Source organism: Embiotoca jacksoni, unplaced genomic scaffold (genome assembly GCF_022577435.1).
Source record: "Embiotoca jacksoni isolate LCO1_2020_lvr unplaced genomic scaffold, fEmbJac1.0.p SCAF_3, whole genome shotgun sequence".
NCBI classification, from domain to species: Eukaryota; Metazoa; Chordata; class Actinopteri; family Embiotocidae; genus Embiotoca; species Embiotoca jacksoni.
In genome coordinates this window covers 1,769,442-1,794,564 of record NW_027185381.1, presented here as the reverse complement: position 1 = coordinate 1,794,564, position 25,123 = coordinate 1,769,442, and the positions used below count along the sequence as shown (strand labels likewise).

Here is a 25,123-nt window from a genome sequence, read left to right as displayed (position 1 = left end):
TACGGTACGATACGATACGGTACGGTACGATACGGTACGATACGGTACGATACGGTACGATACGATACGATACAACACGACACGATACGATACGGTACGATACGATACGGTACGGTACGATACGGTACGATACGGTACGATACGGTACGATACGATACGATACAACACGACACGATACGATACGGTACGATACGATACGATACAACACGACACGATACGACACGATACGATACGATACGATACGATACGATACGATACGATACGGTACGATACGGTACGATACGATACGATACAACACGACACGATACGATACGATACGATACGATACGACACGACACGACACGACACGACACGACACGACACGACACGACACGACACGACACGATACGATACAACACGGTACGGTACGGTGCGATACGATACGATACGATACGGTACGATACGATACAACACGACACGATACGATACGATACGATACGATACGATACGATACGATACGACACGACACGACACGACACGACACGACACGACACGATACGACACGACACGACACGACACGACACGACACGACACGATACGATACGATACAACACGGTACGGTACGGTGCGATACGATACGATACGATACGGTACGATACGATACAACACGACACGATACGATACGATACGATACGATACGATACGATACGACACGACACGACACGACACGACACGACACGACACGACACGACACGACACGACACGACACGACACGATACGATACGATACAACACGGTACGGTACGGTGCGATACGATACGATACGATACGGTACGATACGATACAACACGACACGATACGATACGATACGATACGATACGATACGATACGATACGATACAACACGGTACGGTACGATACGATACGGTACTGTGCGATACGATACGACACGATACGATACGATACGATACGATACGATACGATACGATACGACACGACACGATACGATACGATACGATACGATACGATACGATACAACACGGTACGGTACGATACGATACGGTACTGTGCGATACGATACGATACGATACGATACGATACGATACGATACGATACGATACGACACGATACGATACGATACGATACGATACGATACGATACGATACAACACGGTACGGTACGATACGATACGGTACTGTGCGATACGATACGATACGATACGATACGATACGATACGATACGATACGATACGGTACTGTGCGATACGATACGACACGATACGATACGATACGATACGATACGATACGATACGATACGACACGATACGATACGATACGATACGATACGATACGATACGATACAACACGGTACGGTACGATACGATACGGTACTGTGCGATACGATACGATACGATACGATACGATACGATACGATACGATACGATACGATACGATACAACACGGTACGGTACGATACGATACGGTACTGTGCGATACGATACGACACGATACGATACGATACGATACGATACGATACGATACGATACGACACGATACGATACGATACGATACGATACGATACGATACGATACAACACGGTACGGTACGATACGATACGGTACTGTGCGATACGATACGATACGATACGATACGATACGATACGATACGATACGATACGATACGATACAACACGGTACGGTACGATACGGTACGGTACTGTGCGATACGATACGACACGATACGATACGATACGATACGATACGATACGATACGACACGACACGACACGACACGACACGACACGACACGACACGACACGACACGACACGACACGACACGATACGATACGATACAACACGGTACGGTACGGTGCGATACGATACGATACGATACGGTACGATACGATACAACACGACACGATACGATACGATACGATACGATACGATACGATACGACACGACACGACACGACACGACACGACACGACACGACACGACACGACACGACACGATACGATACGATACAACACGGTACGGTACGGTGCGATACGATACGATACGATACGGTACGATACGATACAACACGACACGATACGATACGATACGATACGATACGATACGATACGATACGATACGACACGACACGACACGACACGACACGACACGACACGACACGACACGATACGATACGATACAACACGGTACGGTACGGTGCGATACGATACGATACGATACGGTACGATACGATACAACACGACACGATACGATACGATACGATACGATACGATACGATACGATACGATACGATACGACACGACACGACACGACACGACACGACACGACACGACACGATACGATACGATACAACACGGTACGGTACGATACGATACGGTACTGTGCGATACGATACGATACGATACGATACGATACGATACGATACGATACGATACGATACGATACGATACAACACGGTACGGTACGATACGGTACGGTACTGTGCGATACGATACGACACGATACGATACGATACGATACGATACGATACGATACGATACGACACGACACGACACGACACGACACGACACGACACGATACGACACGACACGACACGACACGACACGACACGACACGATACGATACGATACAACACGGTACGGTACGGTGCGATACGATACGATACGATACGGTACGATACGATACAACACGACACGATACGATACGATACGATACGATACGATACGATACGACACGACACGACACGACACGACACGACACGACACGACACGACACGACACGACACGACACGATACGATACGATACAACACGGTACGGTACGGTGCGATACGATACGATACGATACGGTACGATACGATACAACACGACACGATACGATACGATACGATACGATACGATACGATACGATACGACACGACACGACACGACACGACACGACACGACACGACACGACACGACACGATACGATACGATACAACACGGTACGGTACGGTGCGATACGATACGATACGATACGGTACGATACGATACAACACGACACGATACGATACGATACGATACGATACGATACGATACGATACGATACGGTACGATACGATACAACACGACACGATACGATACGATACGATACGATACGATACGATACGATACGATACGATACGGTACGATACGATACGATACGATACGATACGATACGATACAACACGGTACGGTACGATACGATACGGTACGGTACGATACGGTACGGTACTGTGCGATACGATACGATACGATACGATACGGTACGGTACGATACGGTACGGTACTGTGCGATACGATACGATACGATACGATACAACACGGTACGATGCGGTACGGTACGATACGGTACGATACGGTACGATACGATACGATACAACACGGTACGGTACGATGCGGTACGGTACGATACGATACGGTACGATACGGTACGATACGGTACGATACGATACGATACAACACGGTACGGTACGATACGATACGGTACGGTACGATACGGTACGGTACTGTGCGGTACGATACGATACGATACAACACGGTACGATACGATACGATACAACACGGTACGGTACGATACGATACGGTACGGTACGATACGGTACGGTACGATGCGGTACGATACGATACGATACGGTACGATACGGTACGATACGGTACGATACGGTACGATACGATACGATACAACACGGTACGGTACGATACGATACGGTGCGGTACGATACGGTACGGTACTGTGCGGTACGATACGATACGATACAACACGGTACGATACGATACGATACAACACGGTACGGTACGATACGATACGGTACGGTACGATACGGTACGATACGGTACGATACGGTACGATACGATACGATACAACACGACACGATACGATACGGTACGATACGATACGGTACGGTACGATACGGTACGATACGGTACGATACGGTACGATACGATACGATACAACACGACACGATACGATACGGTACGATACGATACGATACAACACGACACGATACGACACGATACGATACGATACGATACGATACGATACGATACGATACGATACGGTACGATACGGTACGATACGATACGATACAACACGACACGATACGATACGATACGATACGATACGACACGACACGACACGACACGACACGACACGACACGACACGACACGACACGACACGATACGATACAACACGGTACGGTACGGTGCGATACGATACGATACGATACGGTACGATACGATACAACACGACACGATACGATACGATACGATACGATACGATACGATACGATACGACACGACACGACACGACACGACACGACACGACACGATACGACACGACACGACACGACACGACACGACACGACACGATACGATACGATACAACACGGTACGGTACGGTGCGATACGATACGATACGATACGGTACGATACGATACAACACGGTACGGTACGATACGATACGATACGATACGGTACGATACGATACGGTACGATACGATACGGTACGATACGGTACGATACGGTACGATACGATACGATACAACACGGTACGGTACGATACGATACGGTACGGTACGATACGGTACGGTACTGTGCGGTACGATACGATACGATACAACACGGTACGATACGATACGATACAACACGGTACGGTACGATACGATACGGTACGGTACGATACGGTACGGTACGATGCGGTACGGTACGATACGATACGGTACGATACGGTACGATGCGGTACGGTACGATACGATACGGTACGATACGGTACGATACGGTACGATACGATACGATACAACACGGTACGGTACGATACGATACGGTACGGTACGATACGGTACGGTACTGTGCGGTACGATACGATACGATACAACACGGTACGATACGATACGATACAACACGGTACGGTACGATACGATACGGTACGGTACGATACGGTACGGTACGATGCGGTACGGTACGATACGATACGGTACGATACGGTACGATACGGTACGATACGATACGATACAACACGGTACGGTACGATACGATACGGTACGGTACGATACGGTACGGTACTGTGCGGTACGATACGATACGATACAACACGGTACGATACGATACGATACAACACGGTACGGTACGATACGATACGGTACGGTACGATACGGTACGATACGGTACGATACGGTACGATACGATACGATACAACACGACACGATACGATACGGTACGATACGATACGGTACGGTACGATACGGTACGATACGATACGATACGATACGGTACGATACGGTACGGTACGATACGGTACGATACGATACGATACAACACGGTACGATACGGTACGATACGGTACGATACGGTACGATACGATACGATACAACACGACACGATACGATACGGTACGATACGATACGATACAACACGACACGATACGATACGATACGATACGATACGATACGATACGATACGATACGGTACGATACGGTACGATACGATACGATACAACACGACACGATACGATACGATACGATACGATACGACACGACACGACACGACACGACACGACACGACACGACACGACACGACACGACACGACACGATACGATACAACACGGTACGGTACGGTGCGATACGATACGATACGATACGGTACGATACGATACAACACGACACGATACGATACGATACGATACGACACGACACGACACGACACGATACGATACGATACAACACGGTACGGTACGGTGCGATACGATACGATACGATACGGTACGATACGATACAACACGACACGATACGATACGATACGATACGATACGATACGATACGATACGATACGACACGACACGACACGACACGACACGACACGACACGACACGATACGACACGACACGACACGACACGACACGACACGACACGATACGATACGATACAACACGGTACGGTACGGTGCGATACGATACGATACGATACGGTACGATACGATACGACACGACACGACACGACACGACACGACACGACACGACACGACACGACACGACACGACACGACACGATACGATACGATACAACACGGTACGGTACGGTGCGATACGATACGATACGATACGATACGACACGACACGACACGACACGACACGACACGACACGACACGACACGACACGACACGACACGACACGATACGATACGATACAACACGGTACGGTACGGTGCGATACGATACGATACGATACGATACGGTACGATACGATACGATACGGTACGATACGATACAACACGACACGATACGATACGATACGATACGATACGATACGATACGATACGATACGATACGACACGACACGACACGACACGACACGACACGACACGACACGACACGATACGATACGATACAACACGGTACGGTACGGTGCGATACGATACGATACGATACGGTACGATACGATACAACACGACACGATACGATACGATACGATACGATACGATACGATACGATACGACACGACACGACACGACACGACACGACACGACACGATACGATACGATACAACACGGTACGGTACGGTACGGTACGGTACGATACGATACGGTACGATACGGTGCGATACGATACGATACGATACGATACGATACGATACAACACGGTACGGTACGGTGCGATACGATACGATACGGTACGATACGGTACGATACGATACGGTACGGTACGATGCGGTACGGTACGGTACGATACGGTACGATACGGTACGATACAACACGGTACGGTACGATACGGTACGGTACGGTACGGTACTGTGCGGTACGGTACGGTACGATACGGTACGATACGATACGATACAACACGGTACGATACGGTACGGTACGGTACGATACGATACGATACGGTACGGTACGATGCGGTACGGTACGGTACGATACGGTACGATACGATACGATACAACACGGTACGATACGGTACGGTACGGTACGGTACGGTACTGTGCGGTGCGATACGATACAACACGGTACGATACGGTACGGTACTGTGCGGTACGGTACTGTGCGGTGCGATACGATACAACACGGTACGGTACGATACGGTACGGTACGGTACGATACGATACAACACGACACGATACGATACGATACGATACGATACGATACGATACGATACGATACGATACGACACGACACGACACGACACGACACGACACGACACGACACGACACGACACGACACGATACGATACGATACAACACGGTACGGTACGGTGCGATACGATACGATACGATACGGTACGATACGATACAACACGACACGATACGATACGATACGATACGATACGATACGATACGATACGATACGATACGATACGACACGACACGACACGACACGACACGACACGACACGATACGATACGATACAACACGGTACGGTACGGTACGGTACGGTACGATACGATACGGTACGATACGGTGCGATACGATACGATACGATACGATACGATACGATACAACACGGTACGGTACGGTGCGATACGATACGATACGGTACGATACGGTACGATACGATACGGTACGGTACGATGCGGTACGGTACGGTACGATACGGTACGATACGGTACGATACGATACAACACGGTACGGTACGATACGGTACGATACGATACAACACGGTACGGTACGATGCGGTACGATACGATACGATACAACACGGTACGGTACGATACGGTACGGTACGGTACGGTACTGTGCGGTACGATACGATACAACACGGTACGATACGGTACGGTACGGTACGGTACGGTACTGTGCGGTGCGATACGATACAACACGGTACGATACGGTACGGTACTGTGCGGTACGGTACTGTGCGGTGCGATACGATACAACACGGTACGGTACGATACGGTACGGTACGGTACGGTACTGTGCGGTGCGATACGGTACGGTACGGTACGGTACGGTGCGATACGATATGCAGGACTTTTCTCTTTTCATCATAAACCTGAATGGAAATAGCAGAAACTCAAGAAGGAAGTCAAAATGTCACAAAGAAGCTTTTGAAGCTGTCTGAGGTAGAAATGTTTGTCAGCTGTGTGAAATAAGCGTTAATTCAGATTTTCTTTGATGTTTTAAAGGTCTTCTGTGTAGAAACATTTCTAATCTGACACCTCTATCAACAGGATGTCATCAACATTGCAAACTTAAAACAGTTTTCTTAACTTAGAAGCACTATTTTGTAGGCATGGCTACCTTTAGGCACTACAACCACTTGGCTGTGTTCACGGAGACATCTGTTGGTTACAATTAACCCCTTAAAGTTAGTTCTCATGGTTACAATAACAAATAAGAATAATTAATGATAATCATGGTCATCCAATATCTCTGTTACTGGACAATGTATTGACCCAGCTGCTAGAGGGCGTTGTGACTTGAACATGAAGGTTTGTATACATCAAATCGTGGAAAAGGACAAACTGACCATCTTCACTATGGCCATAGCTAGCAATGCTATGCTAAGCTAAGCTACGATAGCAGCCACAGTTTTTTTTCTTTACCGGACTATTTGATTAATGGCGACCTTAAAGACCACGTGGTGGTCAGTCGAGGAGGTGCAGTTGTTCCTCTGTTCGGTTGTCAACTAAAGCATCCAGCGAACGTTACAGATGACATCACAGCAGTTTAATGTGGCGTCGTCATAGTAACACGGCTTAGTGGCAGAGGAGAAGGTGCTTTTTCTTGCAAGGACTGTCTTGTTGTCATTGTTCATTGTTAAGCAACAATGAACAATGTCAAACCTGTATATAATAATATAAGAGTCAAATTCCTTGTAAGTGTGAACACATCTGGCCAATAAAGCTGATTCTGAGTCTGATCAAGCGAAACTCTTTGTGCATTCAGTAGCAGTAATTTTGTTTAATATTTACAAACATTTTATTGCTGATGTTTCTTTACTGAAAGTAATATTTAAATATGGGTCTCGCATTGGTGCATTCAGTATTATTTGTATGATATGACACCAATAAATCAACATTGACTCCCTCACTGGGCTGTTTTCTATTAATCCTTTACTTTGGCACTCAGAGGGGGGGTTGAGGTTTTGGGGAGCGGCTCAGGGTGGTTCAGTTGTGGGTTTTTTTCTTCTTTTTTTTTTTGGTGGGAGGTGAGGGTGGATGGGGGTGGGTGGGGGTGGATGGGGGTGGGGGTGTCATCTTTCAATCCCCCTCAAGGAAGACCACATGACCGGGAATAATGGAGAAGAGAGAGTGATGTTGGGCCCCGCTGCTCTGAGATCTTCAATGAAAACCACATGTAGGACAGAGGGAGGGGTGGGGAGGTGGTGGGGGTGGGGGGGGGGGGGGGGAGTAATGACTAAAAACCCAGCCTCCCAGAGAGAGAGAGAGAGAGAGAGAGAGAGAGAGAGAGGACATTCCCAATGAGCATTGCAGGAGAGAGCTGAGATACACAATACCACAGTGTGTGTGTGTGTGTGTGTGTGTGTGTGTGTGTGTGTGTGTGTGTGAAGACTCTTTAACGGTATATCACACACACACTCTCAGTGTCGACTTGGAGAAGAAGAAACAGGAGAACGCTGCCGGTGTGATCGGTTTTAGGAAGATCAGAAGAAGAAGACGAAGGATCAGAAGCAGTGGAAGAAGACGAGAGTCCAACATGTCCAACGCTCTGCTGAGGAGGAACTCCAGCAAACAGGGTTTACAGAAGCTCATGAGGTACGAGCTCCATCTCTCTGCTTTCTGTTTGTTTGGCGCAGACAGAAGCAGGTTAATATTTAAATCCTGTTTTCCCACTCGGACACAGGTCAGTTAATGCTTCATGAAAGTTTCATTGTGTGGCTGGAAAACATCTTCAGATAAAGAGCAGTGTGTGTCTGTGTGAACACGTCTGTCTGAATGGGGGATTACTGGCAGTATTTTAGGTCACGCAGGGTTTTGGGGGGATTTGAATCGACTTACCTTCTGTTGTGTTCATTAACAATAACACGGGAACAATATTCAAATCTGTTTACTGCTTCGATATGTTGATTTTAAATACAAGGTTAGAAGCTAAATCGAGGCAGGAAACTTCTGGTGTGTGACTAACCGGGAGGTTCGAGGTGAACCGGTTCTCTGTTTCACTGCGAAGGGAAGTGGTGTCAGAGGTGAAAGGTCGCGAGTCGGGCTTTTGTTTTTCTGCTGCTGCTGATCTCGTGATGAAAAGATGTTTTGTATTGGAGACACACTCGGTGATCATAGAGTCGTATATTCATGGCTGACTCGGCTGAGAGACTTTGCAGACTATACGATGGACTTCGGCCAATCAGGGCTCACATCATCTGGAAAAATAAAATGTGGAGGTTTTCATAAGGAGCTAAAGTTTCCACGTGAAGTCTCAAGTTTTCATCAGAGCTCGCTCTCAGACAAATATTATATCAGCTAATAACGGACTAATATTATAATCGATGTGTTGCATGACTTTGAACTTGAGTATCCAGTTTAATAAAGAGAATCTGCAAATTTAAAATCCCTTTTCATCCATTACAATATTTGTCCTGTTTGTTTAATGAGTAAATATGAGATCTTTCTCTGGAATTCCCTTTTCAGAGTAATATTGAGCCGTAATTTGGTGAAAAAGTGAAAAAACAATACAATCATTTTGAAAAAGTTCCATATAAAAGTGATCTGCAGAAACTGTGATTAATTGATCACATTTAAATAACATGTAATAAACATAATAATAAATAACATTTCTCTATAAAAGTCCAACGCGTCTGCTGTGAAAGACGTGTGTGGAGACGGTGGACGGCTGAAAGGACGCTCCAGTAGATTTATAATGAACCGGAGGTCTGAAGCTTTTAGGACAAAGCGGAGCGAAGACACATTCACACAGGCAGCCGGACGGATGGAGAATGAACGGACACTTTAAAGATGGTTACGTTTGTCATATATTACACTTTATGATCTGTTTGATTTGTTTCTTGCCAAAGTTGCTGCAGATTAATAAATCAATCCACCTCAGCAGGTGTTCAGAGATTCTTCACTGTTTAGTCATCAGTTATGATCACAAACGTATTAACGGCCTTTGTGTCTGTCGTGGTTGGTAGAAAATGCAGCTTCAGAGTTTTGACAGGACTTATCATTTTTCCGTGCGTTGGCAGTTTTGATCTGTTGGTTCACCACTTTGGTTTACTTTGAAATATCTCAACTATTGAATTGTCATAACATTTTATTCAGATCTTCCTGTTTTGTAGGATGAATCCTCCAGGTTTTGTGAATCCTCTGAGTTTTCATCTTGTGCCTCTCTGAGATATCTGTAAGACTAATGGATGAATTCCCTTCAGTCTCAGCTGTTCTTAGAGATTAATGTCAGGATACGACTACAAAATGTTACGCGAAAATATAACTGTCATCCTTTTTAAATTGGAAGTTAAGTTTTGAGGACTTGAGTTTGAGTAGAAGTTCTTTTTTGGATGAGAATTTTTTTGTCAGGTCAGAAACTCCACTGAACTTCCAAGCTCCTGTCAGGAAGTTCATCCAGATGTTTCACAAGTGTGTAAATGTTTGTGGACTTAAATGAGCAGTAAATCTTCCTGTTCAGTGTAACCAGAGATTTTCCACTGACTCATTAGTTTCTCTGTAGAAATCTGCATAAAATTGTCTTGGACCGTATTAAAGCACTGATTGACTGCTTCTCTTGAACCCGTTTGTGGTTTGTGGAGGTGAGTCGGCAGTGAGTCTGGAGGTCCGGTAATCAGTGAGCTCGGTGTAAAGCTGTGAGTCACAGCGAGAGTGTGTTTATGAAGCAGATAACAGCTGGAGGGGGCGGAGTCTCGCTGTGATTCAGTCCACTCAGCAGATGTCCTCAATCTGGAGGAGCGATGACATCATAACAAAGTGATTCACACATCATAGACATCACAGCTAACCTGTTTAATATTCATTATCCACTATGATTCAATCTGTATTTTTTAGGTGTTTGGCTAGTAAGGAGTTCAATTTCACACTTTTCTGGCCTCTAGTGTTTTTGAGCTTCTGTCTTCATCTACGTTGACTCCACATTTCATTCGTGTCATTTAAATGTTCCCCAAGTGCACGTTTGATCGCACTTTACACATCCTGTTTATACTGTGTACATTTGCACGAGCACATATTTTTGTACTTTAATGTTAAATTATATTTATGTACCACTGGTCTTTTGTGCAACCTGGTATCATGTCAAAACGTGAGATAGCCACGCTTTGGCCTCGGTATGCGTGACAGTTTCACGTCTTGCTGTCGTGGACAGAAATGAAACTTTGAGGTTTCCTAAGTGAAAACTTACTTGGCAATAAATCAGATTGCGATTCAAAAGAATAAATCTCAGCAACACATTCATTTAATAAAATGTAATTTTAGTCAGATGTAACTGTGTCTGAATGATGGGGCGGTGATATTATGAGCCTTTTAACATAAGGAACAATATATCACATTCTGTGGTTTTAGTTTTGCCAGCTTTTCTTCCCGCATTTGACATCTGCAGCTGTTTTCCTTTCTGCCTGGTTTATGTGTTTAATTTATTCATATTTGTTTGATATCATAGTTTGCTCTTTGTTTGTAAAATATGGCGCTCTGCTGCCAGTACATCTGTCCATGTATGCGATTGGTCGGATGCAAACCCCGCCCCTTTTATGTGGACGCCCGCGTAGCTGCGTGTTGAATTACCAAGTGCTATCGGCTGTTTTGTGCCATTACGTTTGTTCGGCTGAGTTAAGCCAGATAACGGAAAGATATCTCAGCTCTGTTGAACCCGCATCGTAGTTCAGGCCCATGTGGTGATTGACAGGCTTATTGTCATATATATATATATATATATATATGTCATATTATCATGTGAACTAAGAAATGACCACATTGGCTGGATTTCAAAGTTTTTTCAGTTGGTATTTACCTCGGCGTCACGCTGTTAATCCAGAAACACACTCAGGTTTAAACCTTGTTGTTATCAGACAGAAGTGCGTCAGCTGAGCACGTCTGGTTTTAATCGGCTCTACGTGGGAGACGAACACCAGCCCGGCTCGGCTCGGCCCGGCTCGGCTCGGCCCGGCTCTGCCCGCGGCGGTGATGTCATCCGGGAGGCATACACGCTTCAAAACACACTGAGTGCTGTGACCTCCGACCCCTGAATCCCCCACACATGGGTGGGTTTCCTCAGTGTTTACGATACGGCCAGATAAGGAGGAATGTTTTCTGGGGGGAGGAGGAGGAGTTAGATGACTGATGATGGGGGCGCTGAACTCTTCCTCCCTCCACAGGTCGTCTGCAGTCAAAGGACGGAGGGAAAGTAAACAGAGCGGGTTTCGTGTTTCCAGGACTCGTATGTCAGAGCAGATGACAGCTTTTTATCTCTCTCAGCTCAGTGAACATCGCGTGATGTTGTCCTAAATAACCGAGCAGCACAAACTGCTTCTGTCTCAGCGATGGAGCCGGGAAGAAACTGGACATCCCATTGTTTTGTCAAATTAGGAATTAGTTTAAATGAAGGAATCTGTTTTTATTTTATTTACTTTTGGCATTCAGAATATATTTTATTTCTCAATAATTATTTTTTGTTGGAGGCTAGTCGTATATATATGCAAAAAAAAGTTCATCATAATCTTTGATGAAGGTGTCGATGTGGATGATTTCAATGCTCAAAGTTATAAACAAGAGATATGGCAGAAGGCCAAAAGGAACCAATTGTTGATTTGTAGAAAAATGTGCAGTATTTTGAGGGAACTACATGAAAGATGTCCGCCCCGACATTTTCACATGGTGAATACTTTCCCATCATCTCTGGCCACTCGCTTAATTTACTTTGGTCTCCTCTTTTCTGCCTCTTGTCATTTTTGGCCAAACTAAATACAAAATAAGTGAAAAGTTTGTTTTATTATTGTACTTGTGAAGATGCCTTCGCTGCCTTGTTTGGGTTTTTGGTTTGTTTGCGCTCACATTAAGGTATTTTTGTCTCTTCCACAGATTCTCGTCAACTTCTTTTAGACTTGTCTTGATCCAGAAACCCTGAAACGACGGCCGTCCATTGAGACCGGCTTCTCTTGTTTTCGGTCGTGTTGTTGTGACTGCAGGTTTCTTCTCTGTCCTTCATTGAAACCTTTGTGCAAACAAACCTCCAGGGTTCCCAGAATTCATCGATCTATTTGTGCTCGTGTTCGTCTGGTCAACCATTGAAAGCTGTTTTCTGTATTTCGTCTGCTCGTATATTCGTATGCTCGTGTCCACTGTACGTGAATCTCTTCTCCTTTCTGTCTCCTTTGCTTTAAAATTTGACTCGCTTCCTTATGTTGTCATTGATCAGCTAACTAATAAAATAAGAGGGAACAAGTCCAGAGAAAACCAGAGAAAGAAAGATTCCTGCTGCTCTGAGTATTTCTGAAAGCTTTTGACACGTAGATTTCAGTGAAGCCTGATATGTTCCAGGTCCAGTTCTGGGCTCCATCAATCACTCTGTCCAGGCCACGTGGTGTCGTCACATCAAATCATCATCATCAAAACATCTGTGAAGATTAACAGACAGTTAGGATGAGAAGTGCTGAAAGGGTCTTTCTGTGTTAAAAATCCTGAGATTAGACGGTTGGATTTTGAAGTAAAGAAGCTTTTTAAAAACGCTCTAAGACATCTGCAGCACGTCCAGGTGTCTTTGATCGGATACTTCTGGATGGAAAGCAGCCAGAACAGAACAGATCAAACCTGCTGTAAAAACACTTGAATCAGAACATAAACATTGGTGAGAGTCGTGGTTTAGTCTGTTGATCATCTAATTCTGAGACACTGAACTTCCTGGTTCGGATGCTTTAAGGGCAAAATGCCAAATATACAGTACATGTGCTGGAATACTCAACATAAGGAAAGTTTATTTCCTCCTCCTCAAAGGAAATGAATCTCAGACTGAGCTCCAAACAGAAATTCAGTATAAAGCTGTTATAATGGGAACAGAGTGAGACTAAGACCCAGAGGAACACAGGCACCAAACTCTGCTCCTCAACCTCCAGACCAGGGCTGCAAATTAAGAAATGTACATAATGAAGCTTCACCAACAATTCAAATTCATCCTGAGGGGAACATACATGTTTGACCCACATTTCCTGTCAAACCAGGGACAGGGGATCTTTAAGATTCATTGGTTAAGATGTTAAAATATGTAAAAAGAAAAAATATGTTGAGATCTTTCTCATAATAAGTGAGAACTTTGAGGTAAAGTCAAGACCACCACGTCACTAAGACTCAGTCCTTGAACCGATCTTCTGTGCAGGTTGAAGTTCCTTCTTTGTTTTTTTTTTGTATTTCTGCTGCTTTTCTTTTTGTTGATGTGTCGGAGTGATTCAGAGCTCCTTCGCTGTCCCGACTTGTCTCGGCACAACAGTGACTTCATCTCCCAAACGTCTTCCCACCGTCCTCGTCGGTGGCTGGCGAGCTTTCAGGCCGAGAGCGAAGCTTGTTATTATTGTGTCATTCAAGTCGATGACAGCATGCGCGTTTACAAAAGAGCAGCTGAGGGTTCAGTACCTTCAAGCTTTTCCCTCTCTGAGTCTTGTCTCGGTGACACGTTGCCCAACAATACAGTCGAAGGCTGGACGAGTGCCGACAGAGACACCGACTCAGGCGGTTTAGTGCATCTGTTGACAGTTGCAGCAGCTTTTATCTGGTCCGTCGTAACCGTGTCGTGTTTCTGGTCGATTATCGGCCCATCTGATGTTCTGGTAATTAGCCGCGTCTCCAAAACACAGGAAAAGTGTTTATTGCTCAAAGAAACAGGCCATCATTATGGGATTACATTACATTACATTTCATTTAGCTGACGCTTTTATCCAAAGCGACTTACAATAAGTTCATTTCAACCATGAGGGTACAAACCCAGAACAACAGGAATCAAGGAAATACAGTTTCTTCAAGAAAGCCAAACTACAAAGTTCTATCAGTAAGTTCCATTGTCTCTGTCAAAGAGAAATGGGTTGAGAAATAGAAATAGGGCTCAAGTGTTATCCGAGCTCGATTATTAATAACAATGTTAATGCATTAGAGAGGAAATCATTGGTTGATTGACAGTGAATGAATAACAACTATTTTGACTGAACACTTTGGATGAGTCCTGCAGAGCAACAGTTAGATTATATCGCTGCACTTATAACAATGGAAATATACTGTATTGACTATTAAACTTGCCACCGTAGGAACGGTGGTTTCACAACCTTACAGAGTCTTTTAAAAACTCCCACCTTCTCTGCTCGCTCGTTAATTTGTCCTCTCACATGATTCACCCTGACAGGTTGAATCTCCTGTTAATCACACGGACTTCCGGGGCTCAGGGACAATGTGTTTGCCAATATCTGAGGAACCGGGGGGGGGACACAAGTTCAGCCTTGCCTCTGATGTCAGTTTACAGAGAAACAACACAAAACCTGCTTTCTTGTGCTGGAGAGGAGAACGTGTCCTGCACATGTTTAATTCTCTTAAGTCCAGATCAGCTCTGCGATGTGAGCGCTGGTTCAGATGGAAAAGATTTGTTTTTGATAAAACCCAGAATAAGAAGGAGGAAGTGAAGCTGCTGGTGATCCTGGTACCTTAAAATCACTCCAATGGAGATTAATCGTTTGGCCTCCTGAGTCAGATGTTTGATTTGCAGCCAAGTGTGACAGAATCCAGCAGCACTGATTCCAGAAAGGAAACGTAATGAGAGGACATGTGAGGGAGCGTTGAGCTCCGACAGCCTGCCGGGTCGAAGCCTGCAAGATTTCAACACCCAGACTACCGACAACAAAACAACTGGAGACAGTTGTTTTAGGACTTTGGGACTTTTAAAGAGCTTCTATAATTCTTAAGTGGTTGTAGGTCCATGAGTGTCGCGCTGCCGGAGCTCTCCGGGGTCGTCAGCAAAAACATGTTTTCAGTTCAACATTAATAGATTTTAAACATTAAACAATAAATTCCGGGAAGCTTTTATTGTGAAAGTCAACTGTTTCTCTACCTGCTGATCCGGACACGCTGACCGCCGCCTGTCTGCGAAAACAAATATCTAAAACAAACACGCTGGATTTCCCTTTTTCCACCACCACACCCCCCGACCTCCATCCAGCTGGGCAGCGGCCTCTCCACCTCTGTCCCTCCACTCACTTCCTGTCTGCTCGTCCCCACCTGCCAACAGGAAGAAGACAACGTTCACAGAGAGGAAACAGGAAATGGACATTAAAGATCACGTCTTTCACTCCTCAACCTCCCAAAGGTCGGAGAGGAGGAGGTGCTGTGAAACCTCTGATGAGGAGTCAGAGAGGAGGAGGTGCTGTGAAACCTCTGATGAGGAGTCAGAGAGGAGGAGGTGCTGCAGCTCTGTTGACTACACGTCAACTGGAATAAAAAATAAAAAAAAAACATATTCTGTGAGGATGCCGAGGGTCAAAGGTCACGGGGCAGGGCAGCCATCTTTTTCCTACAGAAATTGGAGGGTGGAGGAACAGATGGAGGCTGACAGCCATTATGGGATGTATTTAGTGGCTAAATGTGAGTTTGGTAACTGAACACCTGAGTGGCCACATGGAGCTTATTGACCCCTCAGTCCTCCAGATGGATCTTCTGAGGCGGAGACGAGATGAACACCAACACAAGCTGCTGCTCTGCCTCTAACTTTCATTTACACAGATTGTTGAAGTATTGTTAATTATATAAGTTGTAATAAAAATACCAGCTCTTATGATTTGAAGTCCGTGTTTTTGCTTTAATAATGACTGAAGTGATGAATTGAATCATTTCTTCTTTGACCTGCAAAAAGTCTTAAAAATGAAAACACTTGAAAAAGATGTAGTTACTCTCATAACTAGTGAATGAATTATTGTCTGAGTGGAGTTCAGGATATTTAAGTTGCAGTGAACTTTTTGGGAATTTTTGCAATTTGAAACCTTTGTTTTATTCCTTTAAGCTTCTTTATTTTTCTGGATTTTGGTGCATGAATGTCTTTTTACAAAGGAAATGAATCCTCTTTAAATCAAACTAATTTCACCGAATCAGATTTGTTTGTTACTGAATGAAGACAACGTGTAATTGTCTTTTCTTTTGTGTCACCTTCAACACCTTCGTACCGCCGTTAAAGTGTCCGATGTCTCTGTAAATCAGAAAATCAGAGAAGCTCGTTGACGTTTGTTTCGTCATGTCTGGATAGATTAACGGTGTTTGTAATAAACTCAGTGACGTCATTCTGAGGAGACGCAACATGTTTTTCTGGCGTGTGAACATTTCTGATTCAAGGCCCGACAGATGTTCTTCTGGCTCGATGCCAGCTTCCTCATGTCCGAACAGAGACGACTATCAGTCAACAATCTGTCGTCTGTCATACGTGACAAAGATTTATATTCTAAGGTTTTACTTATTCCCAAACACCATGACAGAAGTAGTCTGCGTGGAGCAATACCACAACGGAAACATGCTCATCACTGAAAACATCTAAATGCTGCTCATTTACATGATTATCGCAGTAATTAGTGCCGTAAAATGCACATTATTCTGCTAAATAAAAGTGGAATAAAACTAAAATAAAGTTCCTAAACGTTGCATTTTCCTCAAGTGCAGACTTGCTGTGAACATAACTTCCTTTCAAGCATTTACTCCTTTTACATCAATCTGATTTTACAGCCATTTAACATTGTTTTGTGTTTATTAAAAGTTGAACTTTTCGTTTCCTCACTAACTCTTGTTTCAGCTGTCAGAGTTGGCGGTGTTACATATTCTATGTCTGATATTATCTATATTGTCTGTATTGAATTTCTAAACTGGGCTCTCCTTTTTTTGTCCAGGCTGACGGCTCAGAGGAGCATGGAGGACGCGGAGGAGGTGGAGAGGGAGCGTCGTCGAAGGGCTCGAGACTCTTTCCACCGGAGGGGCAGCGGCTCGACGCCCGGAGAGACATCGGCAGAAGAGCACATGTGAGTACAGAGAGAGACGAAACACAGTCCAAATATCTTCTTTAAGGACATAAAGAAACCTGCTAAGAGGAAGTCCAGACTGGTGTTTGTTCTGCTGGTCAAGTGGACAATGTCCTCGGCCTCCAGACGCTTGAGGGTGGACGGACGGACGGATGAATTTGGGTCAATATAATTTTATTAATCGCAAATTTCTTGGACATTTCCTCCCCTGAATTGGAGTATTAAATATGAAAGTCCTCCAATGAAAGGCTGCAACCAACAATTATTTCCATTGTTTTCTTGAATAAATTCTTGATTTTTTTTGTGATTAAAATGTTCAACATTTCAATGTTCAATGTTCAAATAGAAGATCTCAGAATTTGAGGTTTAGTGTTGTAGAAAAATGGTGAATCTGCAAATATTCAAATTAAAAATGGCTCAAAATCATCAATTAACCAATCAAATATGTTACCAATTAATGTTCTGCCAGTTGAGTAACCATCTAATCATTGAAGCTCTGCAGCACTGATGGTTTCTGGGTGTATTGTGAAGGTCAAAAGGGGATAAACATGGAGATGCACATTTCTCTCCGGTTTTGAGGCGGTTTTAAGTGAAATGTCTTTAAAGCTGTTGGACCGGTTCACCATGAACTTCTCACATTCGGGACCCTCTCAGGAGGAACTGGAATAACTTTGGTGGTCCTCTAACTTTAATCTAGCACCAACATTAAGCCAACACTAATGGGGCTTTTCAATAGCAGATATTTTAGTCTGCCAAAAGAGGGAACACATCGGTCTTACTAATGACATTAAATATAATTACCTTCCATTTAAGTGAGCCGGTTCCAGGAGTCCTCATTTTGTGCATGCTGGCTCATGAACATGGTGTTTTTTTTTTTTAAATTGCTGATTAAATCGGTTCCAACCGTGTTTTTCCTGTCTGTTGGCAGCTGTTAGCATGCTAACACACAAAGATGGTGAATATCATAAATATAATGCCTTTTAAATATCAGTCTTTGTCAGTTTTCTGAAATCACGTCTCTTCCCGCACGTTGTTTGGGCAGAAATGTGTTTGGATAGCTCATTTTTAAGAGTTGTATCATGAAAACAATACCAGATGGACCTTTTAACAACCTTATAGAGCTCATATGTGTTATTGTAAATAGTTTGATCCGTTCTTTTTCATATAAATGAAATTTTTCACCTTCTTACTTGTTATGTCTCCAAATGGCATTTTGTTTGGAAGTGCCTGAACATACCCTCAGAAAAACATGTAAAACGTTATTTTTCAGAATTATTGTTATCAACTATGAATCTGGACTCGGTCAGACGTCATACTGTCGTCCCGTTGTGTTGTCCAACTAACACCTCACAGCTTCAGTTATCTGCAGGCACTTTTTTGAGAAAAGAAATTCAGGTGAGAATAAAAAAAAAACCTTCAGTGTGTTCAAACTTGTATAAGTCGGTGCCAGTAACTCCGACAGTGACTCTGACTGTTGGGGATTCAAAACTCAAACTTGTACTACAACTGGTTCAAGAACAGCTCTCAGTTTACTGTGGGTCTGTCTGGACAGGATGCTTTATGTAAATCTTACTGGGATGTTAGGGGGAAACTCATTTTCCATGTGCTGCTTCTATATTGTGGCAACATCAGAAATAAAACCTGTGTAGGACCTGACTGGCGTCGTTCTCACCCTAAATCATGCAACATCTAAAAGTGGTCGAATTCCTGGCCCCTGTAATCATGGGAACTCGGGAAGTTATTAAGAGCGGAACATAATTCATCCACTCGCCTCGTGTGTAATGACTTCCTTTAAAAGCAGCTAACTGTGCGACTGCATGTTTTTCTTTCTGGTGATAACTGCGAGTTTGCAGAGTTTGTCGTCAGGTTTCGCAGCTGTGAAACTCGAACCTCGACACGCTTCTGCTGGGGTTTTTCCCTCCTCCTTCGCCGCTCGCCGGTTTTCAGGGTTTCACGGATGTCTGGTTACACAAAACAAATGTTTCCATCGAGAAAAGCTGCAAACAACCGCTTCCCTCCCGTTGTGTTGATGCGGAGACGAACACACAGCTGCCTTCTCATTACACAGCCTCGAAAGAATGTTTACTACAAAGCGTCTCCAGGGAAAACCACCACCATGTCACAGCTCGCAGCGTTTCAGTTGACTTTTAATTTCAGGTTTTTGATCACAGCGTGCCCCTCCAACACCTTCTCCTCCGTCACATCACAGGCTGCCAGCAGCCACATGAGGCAGCTCCACCGCCGAAGCCTGTAATTGAAAGGCTCTCTCCAAAGCGATGATGTAATGCTGCTTCGTTTGTAGGATGACACCCTGCCTCCAGTGAGGTCAGAGGTCAAGTGTGAACCCACAGATGTTGGTTGAAGCAACATCAGTCGAGACACAAATTCAAATGACATTTCGAGAAAAACGGACTTTGATGAAATGCAATAAAAATAAGAATCTGTGATTTGAAAAACACATGAATTTCACATGTGCAAAAATATATGAATAATTGAAACACGTATGTTGCACATAGGAAACCTGCAGTTCTGGAACATTTTCATGGTGCAATGTCTGAAGCCCACGTAGATTCCCATGTGGAAACTTTTCCACATATGTTCCCATGCTATCTTATGTTGCAACACATTGTAAACGTGTTATCACATGTTTCCAATGTGGGAAATGTGTGTTTTTTCTGTTTGGGCTTAAACTTGTAATTAACTGACAAAAGAAAAGATTTACACTTCTGATTCTCCTCTTTATGATGCACAATATATGTTCAGTAGGAGACATGTGGACTGCAGAGCGGCCGGTCAGGAATTCAGACTGTGTTTCTGAAGCCTTTCTGCTGTAGCATGTGCAGAAGGAGGTCCGGCATTGTTCTGCTGAAATAAAAGACGTCACCTTGATAGCAGTATATTTATCACTAATGTCCCGATACCAAATTCAGTAGCTCATCAAAGCTACAACTTGACAGCTTCTCGCACCCAAACCGGTCGATGGAGATGACTCCTCGCTGTCTTCAAGTTCTTGCTCATTGACTGTGTTTAAAGTACTCTTTCAATATATTTCACGCTATAACATCAACCAGATACTTCTAACACTGTATTAACTGCTGGCATGAAATTTAATCATAATATGGTTTTTGAAAGAGACAAAATAATTGACTTCATGCAAACGTTTCAGGCAAATTTAAGATTTTCTTTTTTTTTCAAACTGACAACAGAACAACAAAATGAAGTAATCTGTCCAAGCAGCGACTTTGTGGTTTCAAACAATCTCCGTGAGCTCCTGAGCGATCAGGCAGAGACTCCGATGGTACGGACGAGGCTCCGCCGGCCGACTTAGTGTCTTAATCATCTCAGGAATGTCGAGAGAATTCCTTTCTGCCAGCTCCCAGACACAAAACACACTTTCATTACTTTTAATGAACAGGAGGAATGACAGAGACGCACTTCTGACTGTTGAATAATTGCAGAGTGATAAACTCATGTACGCAATTGGCCCTCAATTAATATTCAACACTTAAATCAAAGTTTAAAGATTTGATCAACTTAAGGTGACCTGAATTGTTGAAACTACAGCTTGAGGCTCGAGTCCCATTCTGATCACAGTACATCAAATATTGCTGTGTCATCACATACTGCTGGCATCTCAGAGATATGAACCAGGTGTCTTCAGTTTAGGGGCCAAAAACATGTGGTTGGGTTTGGAACAGATCCTGGTTCGGGTTAATGTGAGCAAGTTAAAAACATTACATGACTCTTAACTTTTAAAGTCTTAACTACATATATGACATGAGTATGGACAGATATGGATGTAAACAGCATCTTGACTAGTTGGCTGATTTTGTTAAACCTGGTTTTGTGATCCGATGACTTGAGATGTTCCGACTCTCCTCCTCAGGTACGACGGCGGCCTGAAGCCGAGCGGCTCTCCGTCTCTGGAGGAGGACGAAGGTTTCAGCGACTGGACCCAACGCAGAGAGAGACGGAGGCAGCAGCGCCTGCAGGAGCTCAACCAGGGAGGCGAGGGAGGCGAGGCAGACGAGGACGAAGAGGAGGACACTATCAACAAATCTGCACCCATTAAAACCGCCCAGGCCTCGTTCACAGCCTCCGAACGGCTCCAGAGAAAAGAGCAGGAAGAGTCTGAGAGGGCCAGGATGGAGATGGAGAGGAGGAAGGAACAGGAGGGGGAGGTGATCCAAGCCGAGAAGATGAGGAGGGAGAAAGAGAGGGAGGAAGAGCAAAGGAAGAGGAATGAGCTGATGTCGAGGAAGAGGGAGGAGATTCAACGGCCGAACACAGAGGTATGGCTTCCTGAACAACTGAGCTGTTCGTTGAATACTGAAACTCAAGTATTACATCATTGGAGAAAAGTTGCATTTAAAGGTGTTCACGAGTCCAAATAAAACAAGACCGATCCAAACCATTTATTTTGAGAAAAACACAGGTCAGACTCCAAATCATTTAAAGCCTTTTATAGTTTCACATCATTTCAGACAGGTCGAGGTCAAGTGTAAAATTATTTAGAAAGTTGGTTGTTCACATGAGATCTCAAGCCATTTTAAAAAAAGTCAAACCTCCAATCAAATCTTTCATGTCCATGTCAGGTTTCAAAACATTTAAAACAAGTCTGACTCATGTTAAAGCAATTTAAGAAAAGTCCAGGTCAAGTTTAAGTTATTAAATCTTAATAGGACAAGTCCTTGTCCCTTAAAACAAGCCAAAGTGATCTACTTTAGACTCATATCAACTCTAAAGACATTCATGGAAAAACCAAGTCAGGTCCAAATCACGTTTAACAAAAATCTAAGACTTACAAAGTCTTCAGTTATTTGTGACTTACTCAATTTTAATTTTAAATCATTTGAGACAAGTCAAAAATGAACCACTGGTTTAAATCATATCTATAGGATAGCTTTCAGTAATGACTCGTTATTTATGGAGTTCCACAAGGTTCGATGCTCAGTCCGATACTTTTCACCTTATATATGATTCCCTTTGGTGATATTATAAAGAAAAACTGTAGAAATGTCAATTGTTATGCAGATGACACCCAATTATACATGTCTATGAAACTGGATGAAACCAATCAGTTAGTCAAACTGCCTAAAATACATGAAGACCTGGATGACCTGATTCTAAATTCAGACAAAACTGTAGTTATTGTATTTGGACCTAAACACAGTAGAAATATTTTTTCCAACTATATAGTTACTCTAGATGACATAGTGTCATCGTGAAGTTCAAGTTCAGACAAGTTTCCAAATATTTGTGACAAATTTATTTAAAGGACAAAATCAGGGCACGAATCATTTAAGACGAGTCCAAGTCAAATTTAAAACTACGTGAGACAAGTACAAGTAAATTCTCAACTCGTTGACCAGTCAGACTCAAGTCATTCAAGACAAGTGTCAAATCTTCAGATTTCAGAAATAATTTCAGAAATAATTTGGAAGAAGAGAAATTCATGGAGGTTTATGAGTTCAAGGGAAACCTGAAATCTTTCACTCAAAGTCTGAAGTCATTTGAAACCAATTTAAGTGAAGAATCTTTAAGAGCAAATTACTCGACATCCAGGTTTTTTTTAAGTTCTCTCATAGTCAACAAAGAAATGACCTGACATGTATAAAAAGTTCTGCTAACTTTTCATGAACAGGTGGAGAAAAGAAAAGAAGTGAAAGTCTCGTACACGTCGAAGGTTTTCCTTCACCAAGAGCCAAAACACAGCAACTTCAACGGCGAAGCAGCCGCTGAAGACGCGACGACAAACAGCAACAAGACGAACAGACCCGCCAGGTGTGGCAGGTTTGTATTCATTATGTTAGTGAATACTTACGTTTGTCAAAGTGACAAGTATTTAACTATATCAGCTAATATAGCAGTGTAGGTAACCATTTAAAAGGTGCAGAGCCTGGGCGTCAATCAAAGCTTCTTTATGCAGAGCTGTGGAGCCCGAGGAGGCGGAGGCCATCTTGGAAACAGAGCAGCGTCTGGAGAAGATCCGGCGGAGCCTCCAGGAGAAGGAGAGCCACGAGCTGGAGCAGCTGAGGCATCGACAGGCGGAGGCTGAGGAGGAGCTGGAGGAGCTGAGGAAGAGGAGGGAGGAGAGACGAAGGGTCCGGGGGGAGGAGGAGCGCCGGAGGGAGGAGGAGGAGCTGCAACGGCTGGCCAAAGAGGAGGTGACCATGTTTCAAGGAAAACTTAGAATAATGTGGAAAC

General features: G+C 44.0%; 1 protein-coding gene across 2 annotated transcripts in view; it reads left to right on the top strand.

Moving 5' to 3' along the window:
• Nucleotides 1–9,406: 9,406 nt before the first annotated feature.
• lsp1a (lymphocyte specific protein 1 a) overlaps nt 9,407–25,123 on the top strand; it is a 33,632-nt gene continuing 17,915 nt past the window's right edge. Inside the window, exons 1-5 of one of the 2 annotated variants that reach the window (XM_069162211.1) lie at nt 9,407–9,707; nt 18,788–18,916; nt 22,803–23,208; nt 24,561–24,700; nt 24,846–25,083. In XM_069162211.1, the coding sequence (XP_069018312.1) occupies nt 9,649–9,707; nt 18,788–18,916; nt 22,803–23,208; nt 24,561–24,700; nt 24,846–25,083 (972 nt within the window). In that variant the 5' untranslated portion in view covers nt 9,407–9,648. Of the gene's footprint in view, nt 9,708–18,787; nt 18,917–22,802; nt 23,209–24,560; nt 24,710–24,845; nt 25,084–25,123 lie in introns of both variants that reach the window. The other variant, XM_069162210.1, reaches the window with a different exon arrangement.